General features: G+C 44.9%; 3 protein-coding genes across 3 annotated transcripts; 1 reads left to right on the top strand and 2 right to left on the bottom strand.

Moving 5' to 3' along the window:
- Positions 1–3,850: 3,850 nt before the first annotated feature.
- On the top strand, positions 3,851–4,927 carry PCYB_114500 (hypothetical protein; the record flags this gene model as incomplete). Its single annotated transcript, XM_004223329.1, has 3 exons — positions 3,851–4,212; positions 4,440–4,569; positions 4,883–4,927. 3 exons carry the CDS (start codon positions 3,851–3,853, stop codon positions 4,925–4,927), a joined length of 537 nt encoding a protein of 178 aa, XP_004223377.1.
- A 504-nt stretch (positions 4,928–5,431) lies between these two features.
- On the bottom strand, positions 5,432–5,916 carry PCYB_114490 (hypothetical protein; the record flags this gene model as incomplete). The annotated part of the gene is made up of 3 exons (XM_004223328.1): positions 5,432–5,520; positions 5,662–5,719; positions 5,827–5,916. The coding sequence occupies 3 exons, from the start codon at positions 5,914–5,916 to the stop codon at positions 5,432–5,434; spliced, it is 237 nt and encodes a 78-aa protein (XP_004223376.1).
- Positions 5,917–6,697: 781 nt separating this feature from the next.
- PCYB_114480 (eukaryotic translation initiation factor 3 subunit 6 interacting protein) lies at positions 6,698–8,560 on the bottom strand (the record flags this gene model as incomplete). Its single annotated transcript, XM_004223327.1, has 2 exons — positions 6,698–7,834; positions 7,901–8,560. 2 exons carry the CDS (start codon positions 8,558–8,560, stop codon positions 6,698–6,700), a joined length of 1,797 nt encoding a protein of 598 aa, XP_004223375.1.
- Between the last annotated feature and the right edge of the window lie 603 nt (positions 8,561–9,163).

The following is a 9,163-nucleotide window of genomic DNA, read 5'->3' as shown; positions in this document are numbered from 1 at the left end:
AAAAAAAAAAAAAAAACATACGCTTACGTATATGCACATGTATATTCATACATACGTACAGTGGGGGCTAAAAAGTCACCGATGCGGCGTTGCTCGCAAATGCACAGGTAGTAATTCTCGTTGCAGGTTTTTTTAAAACCACATTAACAGACTGTGCAGGTGTCCTGCGGCGAACGTGCAGAAAGGGTAAGCGCCTATCTTGGCACACTTGGAAATGTGCGTACACATATATACGCTCGCACATTTGCTCACATAGATGCTGTATACACAGTAAGTACACGATATGCACCTGTGCACATTTGTTTAGGTACGCACACGTATGATGCCTACTCATATACACTGGGTGTGCGCGGCTCACGGGTGCTTATTTTGCACAATTTGAAACACCAGCTATGTCAAACTGGTGTGTTTAAAAAGGTGTGGTCTCTTTGGTGAAAACGGGGATGTATACATATATGGGCATGTTGGCGGTCTTCGCCTTGTAGATGTCGCCACATCACAGTGGAGGACACGCTGCACCACGTGCGTCACGAATGGTGCACCTGCGTAAAAAGCGCAAGTTCTCTACTCCGAATTGGTAACAAAACACCCTTGGAGGGAGACGCTCGGGAAGGGGTTACACAATGAAGGGGATCCACCGTTTTCTATGCAGCAGAACTACCGTTCCTTCGCACATCACTTGTTGAGCAGTTTCTTTTACGAAGGTTAGGGAGCTCTCTCGAAGCGATGACACTTTCACACCATTCGATGAAAAAAAATAGGTAAGTATCTCACGTATGCTCACAATGTGCTTAATAAAGTTAACAAGAAAGTAATGTACAATTAAAACTCTCCACGTTTAGCTAAACACACGTTTGATAATGGTGGTTCTTTTAAAAGAAAGGTGGGATTTACTTATGTGTAGTTGGGGATACATGGCACAAGGGTGTTCCCTTTCAGTGCTTTGCACATTCTTTTTCCCTACATGTGCTGATCGTTGCTGTTATTATTTAGGGAACATTCGTTTGCTTTGTTTGTCGTAGTGTGATTGTTCCTTTGATTTGTACTTGGCTGTAAAGTAGGCTGCAATTTTGGCTGTAAAATTATATTTCAGCTTGAGTACCATTTCAGCCCCAGCTTTAATTTTAATTTTTTTCGCCACCGTGCACGCTTCTCATTTTAAATCTCACTGCAAATTTTGTAGAACACCATTCCGGGACCCTTTCATGTGCACCCCTTTCATGTGTACCCCTTTCATGTGTACCCCATTTTGTGCACCCCATTTTGTGCACCCCATTTTGTGTACCCCATTTTGTGCACCCCTTTTTTTGTACCCTACTTTGTGCACCCCTTTTTTTGTAGCTCTCCTTTTTTTTTCCTCTCACGTGAACCACGCCGAAAATGTGGAGACACAGTTTTTCCTCAAAGTCTAAATGGGACAAACATCGACATGAAAAAAAGAGCTCCTAAAATTTCACTTGTTTCTGGTGACAAACTTTTTAAGGGAGCCAAACAAGTGCATGGCAATATACACATATAAAAATTCCTATGCGACCATGTCCACCACAATTCCCATCTTAGACACTGCCTCCCCCACAGCTAGCTTTCTTTGCGCACCTACCGCGTACGTAAATAATCACAGATATGATGTTTTTATCGTTTTTGCCTTTTACCTTTTATGCTTTACCTTTTATGTTTTACCTTTTATGTTTTACCTTTTATGTTTTACCTTTTATGTTTTACCTTTTATCGTTTTTTTTTTTTTTTTTTTTTCTCCCACTTTGACCAATAACATGTAGCTCACATTTCACGTGACGCTGTTCCCAAATTGTTCCCTTCCCCGTAGCTAAAATGTTCATCGAGGAAAAACCTGAATGTACATTTTGAGTAAGCACAAACTGAACGATATATTTTTTTGGGGGGAGGGGAGAGCCAAGGTGTGCAAGAGGGGTAGAAGTGCAGCCCGTTTTTTTAGGCCACTTCGTCGAGGGTTGTGCTTCCCCTGCATTGTTAAAAGTGCGCATTTATGTGTACGCATGTACGCATGTACGCATGTATGCATGTATGCATGTATGATGATTTTTTTTTTTGCAAAATTAATTCCGTTCGAGGATTTCCCCTTTTTCGAATTTTCTCCCTTTGCGGGGGAACACGACTGCATGCCCGTTGGGAGAGAAAAAACATATTACACTTCTTCCAAACTGACTGGCGAATGTACATCGAACAGGGATGGGAAAAGAAATGGTGGCCCCCCTCCCTCTCGACGCGATGCTCCCCTTTTTTAGGCCACCGATAGCTACTATGGGGTGTGCTCCATTCGATTGCATTCTGCCGATACTCGTATGCGCATCACCCCTATGTTTTCTCAGCGTAGGTAAGCTCAACACTGCTACATGAGCAGGTAGATATTCCTGCATTCCACGATTGGAGGTTCCCTTTTCAGCCCCCTGCTGGTGGAGGGGAAGTACGTCTACACGAGAGCATTTCGGCCTTTTTTTTTTTTTTTTTTTTGTTGAAGCATCTTTCGCTCGAAACGTATGCGAAAGGGTGGCTCACCAATTTTTTAGTGTGCGCGTACGGTTTTAGGGTGCCCAGGCTCAAATACACATTAGGTGAAGTTCCTGCAAATCCAGGTGTTAGTTCCTACGCCCCCACACCCCGTTTGAGGTGTCCGCTCACTTTTGTGCATCTCCACGTAGGAATGCCTTTTCCCAAAGTGGTAACACCAAAAATGATGCCTTTTAAACATACAGCGAAAATTTCCTCTCCACAACTTTTTTTTTTGTTAACGGTAAGAGAGCACCTTTTGCTGCGAAGCGCGACGTGTCAGCATCGCGAGGTATACACTTTGGCTATCTGGGGAAAAAAAAAAAAAAATCTACCCCCTCGGAGGTATAAGCGTGAGTAAGTTGGCAAATGCTACAACACAAGAGAGACGTTTCGAGGGAGAGAACTGTAATCCCATTTTCGTGCGTTCAGCAAATATTCCCCGCTTCTGTGCTTGGTCAAATTAATTGACGAGGGAAGGACACCAACCCCACTGGGTTCACTTCACGCAGACTTCATTTTGCATTTTAATAGCCCCTTCCCACGCAAAAAAAAAGAAAAAAAAAAAAAAAGAAAAAAAAAAAAGAAAAAAAAAAAAGAAAAAAAAAAAAGAAGAAAAAAAAGAAGAAAAAAAATAGGTTCCTCTTCATATGAGAAGGAAGAACTTTGAAGGGGATCGCCCAAAAGGAGGTCCACACAAAGTGCATATACAAGTTGATCCAGAAGGGGAGAGATGCTCAAGCGGGGGATACGCATTATTATGTGCAACGCGGACTTGTGGAAGGAAAGACCCTTGCTTGGTACGAACCTGACCTGCGTAGTTTACGCAGCCCTAGCAAACTTTGTTCTCGTCCCCCTTTGTCAACGGTATTTTGTTGAGTAGCCGTTTGTCCGCTGGACATTCACACGTCAGTGTGTACTTCTTTTTTTTTTTTTGCGCAAGCGGTTGGGTTGGTCTTCACTCCACGTGCCTCCATCCCGTTTTACCTTTCCTTTTCCATTTCGCTTCCACCCACGTGACCACAGCTGCAAACAGAAAAATAAATAAATAGATAAATAGATAGATAGGTAAATAGATAGGTAAATAGATAGATAAATAGGTAAATAGATAAATAGATAGATAGATAGGTAAATAGATAGAAAGATAAATAAATAGCTAAATAGATAGATAGATAAATAGAAAGATAGATAGATAGATAAATAGGTAGGTAAATAGATAGACAGATAAATAGAGAGACAGATAGGTAGATAGATAACTCCTCAGCAAAGCGGCCCCTGGACTGAATTTTCAAACAAACGCTCGCAGAGGCAAGCACAGTGTACCATGAGCAAAAACGTCTTTGACCCCTGCCTGCACTTTGGCCATGTAGTAGCAACGAAGACGAAGGATGGGGAGACATTCGAAGGAGAACTGTACTGTTACGACACAAATTTGAAGTTTGTGGTTATTAAGGATGATAACAAAAATGGCACTGCCAATTTTTACATTATAAGGACGGAAATTATTGTAGAAATAGAGATACGAAGAAGAATCAAAGTTCTGCATGACCCTGTTCCTCAAATCGAGAGGTCCCTTATTGAGAAGATAGAAAAAAAGGCCTTGGAAAACTTCGAAAGTATTAAGGAACGCATCGGTATTGGTGTAACGCAGGAGGCACAGGAGCTCTTCGATTTTATATGGAAAACGTATGTCCACTAGGAGGGTGGCAATGCATTTTTTACAGGCTACCCCTTATTTTTGGGATGTGTGACCTTTCTCCCCTGTGTTCCACTCCATCGCACAGCGTTTAGGAACCAAAAAACACGCTGCTTCCAAGGGGTCCTCACAAAAATTGGCACCCCGCCGCTTATGAGAAGTGCACATGGGACAACCCGGTACTCCCCCTCTATCCCCCTCCATCCCCCTCCATTAGGCACCCAGACTGCACCTGGAGCAACAAAGATATTTTGGTCCTCAACGGAGAAGTCCGGATCAAGCCGCCTTATGGACCCGATAACTGCGAGGCGAAGAATGAAAATCTCAAGGACAGATTCGCGACCGTGGTAGGGAAAGCCAGCGAGGGGGGGAGAAAAAGAAAGACAGAAAAAGAAAGGGAGAGAACGAAAGAGAGAGAAAATGAGAGAACGAAAGGGAGAAAAAGAGAGAGAGAGAGAGAAAGCGTGTGTGCGTGCTCCTCCCTGCATTTTCTAGATTAATCATTTTGTTCTGCTCAAGGGGGGCAGCGACGTGAGGGCTACCGAGAAGGCACGACACCGTTCCGCATGCCCCCAGGTGGTCACCAAAGTTAACCCAGCGCAGGATAGTTGGTCCAACCGTCATTAAAACGCTACGCTCATTCGCTTTCCTTTCTCTCAGATCTCGAAGTTTCGTCAGAAAAGGAATATGTCCACTTGTGGCTGAGTTGCTTGCGAAGAAAGCGGTTGCGTCAGGACTGCCACAGAGTGATGTACACGCGTGTGTATCTGTACAGTAACCACTTAGTAGTTCTTCATTTCGACGGCTGTGCATGCAGTTATCACTCACAAAGAGGTTAATTGGTCAACAAAAAAATAAAAAAAAATAAAAAAAAAAACGCGTCTTTGCCCCATATTGGTCTTTTTTCTCTCCATGCGTGAATACGCCCAAATAATTTCTCCAAACGACGGGGGGCATTTCCGTGACCCCTCTCGAGTGTGCATGCGCGCGGTACACCACTGTGTGCACCACTTGGGTGTGCCAACTGCACTAAAGGAACTCATCTCGATTTGTACTGTACACCCCAGCTTTAATTAAAAAAACTCTCATTTGATAAGCATCCACCTGTGTAGTAGGTTGAATTACCGACACGATGCTGACCCCTCCACTTGGCTCCACACGGATGGGGGACACACATCCTGCAGAAGAAGTTGCATCAACTCGCATCCTCTATAGATTCTTCCTGCTTTTGTCTCTCCTGGCTTCTGGAAAATGGGCTTCCTCCTCGGGGCATTCCTTCTCACCCGTTGGCGCAGTCGCTGCGGGGGGCATCAAAAGGTGGCACGGTGGATTTGTAGCGGCGCGCTGGTAGAGGCACCTATGTAGGGCCGCTCTCGTAGAGGCACCTTTGTAGCGGCGCATCGCTCGACGTCGCGGCGTTTTCCCTCTTTTCGGCCTACGCATTGTCAGCTTGAGGTAAAGGGCGAACATAATGAACGGGACGAAGACGATGGCCCACTGTAAAGAAGTCGTGAAGGGGAAAGGAAACGAGTGTTTCTCGACACACCTACGTTTTGTTTATCACACGTGTGTCCTTTCGCTGATCTTCTTCGCGCGTGACCCACCTGAACCCAGGCGTTTCGCAGGTAGCTGGCGAAGTAAATCCAGAAGTCCGGCTCGGGCGGCGGATGGGACACGTAGCCCACTTCGTTCATGTTCGTTTTGGGTGGGAGGAAGAAGCGGAAAGGAGAGAGCGGCGAAGCTGTGCCGAGTTGGTAGGGAAAGTGCGCCGCGTGGGTGGCGCTCCCCCAATTTGGCACACAACTAACAAGTTCCGCGGTTGCGCACCTGTATGGGCATACGGATCGCACACGGAGCACACAGTGGCCGGCTTTGGAAGATGCGCCTATTCGCCTTGGGCACGGCGAAACAGAGCGGGGGGGGAGGCACGCGTGTTATCTATTCATTTGTTCATCAATTAAATTAAATTAAATTCAATTCACTTTTTTTGTTTTTTTTGTTTTTTTTTTCTTTTTTTCCTTTGGGGAGAAAAGCCCCAGTTGCGCGAAGCCGGTTAATGCCCTGACTTCACCTGTTCAGGCGAGCGCCACTCAAAAGGGAAGCGGCCGCCTTCGCGTCGCATTTACGTCGCATGTAAGTCGCATTTGCATCGCATTCACGTCGCAATTGCATCGCATGCACGTCTCATTCACGTAGCATTTTTCAGTTTGGCTCGGTTCCTCAAAAAATGAAAAATTCTTTTCAGCGTTGGCTTAAAATGGATAGCACGCGGGAGTGCATGGTGGGGAAAAAAAGAGGATGGGGTGGAGAGGAGGTGCAAATGGGCGGCATACGAAAGCTAAGCGGCGTGACTGCTAAGCAGCGTGACTGCTAAGCGGCGTGACTGTTAAGCGGCGTGACTGTTAAGCGGCGTGACTGCTGCACAGCTTGACTGCTACGCAGCTACACCGCTCCACCGCTCCACCGCTGCACCGCTCACAGCTTGGGCCGGCCCTTGCCCTTGTTCTTGCGCCTGAAGTTGTCGTACTTGGCCTTGTAGGCATGCGGCGCAGCAGTGCCCTGCAAGTTATTGCTGAGGTTTTTACACATATTAATTTGGTGCACAAAGTAGTCAATGAAAATCTTCTGTTGAGCCCTCGTCTTAATGTTAAGAATATCCATATCGATGTAAAAGTCGAAGTTGGAGCCGAACACAGTCGTGACCACTTCTCCTTTGTAGAGTGGCCCCTCTTTCCAAACCAGCTGCCTTCCGGAGTTCTTAACACACATGATGTCTGCCGATACAAGTTCCTCGTTGGGTGGGAGCTCTCCCTTTTTTGCATCCCCCGAGTGGTTCGCCAGTCCGTCCGCCACTCCGTTCGCCAGTCCGTTTGCCACTCCGTCCGCATCCCCGTTCACCTCCCCGTTCACCTCCCCGTTCACCTCCCCATTCGTCTGTCTGTCCCTCTCCTCCGCCGCAATCCGCATCTGCTCTCCATAATTCATAAGGCTGCTCAACTTTTTCAGCTGAATATTATGATACAACTTCGAGTAGGAGATAAAATGAAAAGCCTTCTTCTGATAAGACACATCTTTTAAAAAAATATTCAGCTGAGTAGTCATAGGATCCGAATTGTATGTCTGATTCTGTACATTTTCAAAATTAGCTAGCAGTTGGAAACTAATATTAGAAAGAGGGTCAATAAATTTTGGTGCCACTTTGTAAAACAAGTCTGCATAAGCCTGCTCATTTGATGTCTGTAGGAGAGCATAAAATTTACCTGAATAATTTTCCTTTATGTTCTGTAACACCGTTTCATCTAGTCTAGTGTTACTTAAAGAGTGACAAATGATGACAATAAGATACATTTTATCTGTTAATCTTTGAATTTGACTCTGCTGATATCTCTGCTGATTGGACAGATGAATTTTCTGCTTAGAGAGGTAAATTAAAATTTGAGATAATACCTTTATGCTGTCATTATACCTCCTTAACATCATATAGCAGAATGCGATATGGTAGAAGATATTAATGTGACATAGAGTTACTTTCCAGTATAGTGCCTTATGACTTAACTCAATATATGATATAATTTTCAACGCTGTGTAATAGTCTCCCATAAGTACATATACCTTCAGTAGGACACAACAAGCGAAGTATGCAAACTGATACCTACTCGTTAAGTCTTCATTATTAACATGAAAAACGTTGTGCACAAAGATACTCCTTTCTTCCTCAGAAAGGGTTGTAAATTCTGCTTTCAATAAAAGACTATGTAACACTTCCAATACAATACTACTCTCAAAAACATCCGAGTTTTTTATCAGAAAGTCTATCCCTTGTTTGTTTTCTTCAGGTTCTTTCAGTATTTTTAGCTTGTAGTGACACATAGATTGGTACTGATATATATATTCTGATAAGAAATCATGAATCCATACGTTTGGCATCACTAACACGTTGTCATTTGTATCTCCACATGGATCTGAACATATACTCGAAATAAAATTCAATAAGCATTTGTAATTATCCCATGCATTTTTTCTATCTTCCAATGTGACATCGTTTATTATGAACACATGTCTGTAATAGAGCTCTTCGTACAGAGAGTGAATCAAATTGTGAAAGCGATTCTTTTGCTTGTAGAAAATATCTACTAATTTGATAGATGGCCATCGGATATTCTTGAAGTAGATCTCCGAAATGGCGTAGAAGTCCGTGTCGAACAGATTTTTTATCGCCTCTGCATTTCTGTGGTACACGAAGTCGTGCAGGTTGATCAGGAACGTCTCTACTTCCTCTTCGAAGCTCACGGGCTTCTCCATCCCCGCGGCGTTCTCGCCCTCCCCGTACTCGGCCATGCTGTGCTCGTCGGCAGCGATGCGGCGAAGCGGCGGTGTGGCGATGCAGCGGTGTGGCAGTGCAGTGGTGTAGCAGTGCAGCAGCGTAACAGTGCAACAGCGTAACAGTGCAACGGCGTAACAGTGCAGCGGCGTTCTCCGTGTTCTTCGCCTTACCCGCTTATCCGTACAGCAAAACGTATCAGCGGCGAACGGAAAGGTATAACAGCGGCTTCCCCTTCGCCTTTTTTCTATTCTCCTTTTTCGCTCCGACGCACGCGGGTAGCCACTTCGCCTCTGCGACCTTTCCACCCCTTTTTTTCTCCACGGAGCGGCGCCTGGGGGTGAGAGGAAAACTCACCGGCGGCTCAAAGCAGCCAGATGACACGTGACTCAAGATAACGACGCGCGAGCCAAACTGCGCAGTCCTCACTTATGCACAAGCACAGTGGGAGGAAGGGGCCACGAACGAGTGGGTATGCCAGGCGTGAGAAAAAAAAGCGAGGTATCTTAGCGGCATACGAGGGTAAGAAAAAAAAGAAAAGAAAAGGAAAGGAAAGAAAAGGAAAGAAAAACAAAGAAAAGAAAAGCAAAGTCAAAATGAAGAAAAAAAAAAAAAAAAAA

This window comes from Plasmodium cynomolgi, chromosome 11, assembly GCF_000321355.1.
Source record: "Plasmodium cynomolgi strain B DNA, chromosome 11, whole genome shotgun sequence".
Taxonomy (NCBI): domain Eukaryota; phylum Apicomplexa; class Aconoidasida; order Haemosporida; family Plasmodiidae; genus Plasmodium; species Plasmodium cynomolgi.
Note: the sequence above shows the minus strand (reverse complement) of the source record. Positions and strands in the feature narration are given on the sequence as shown.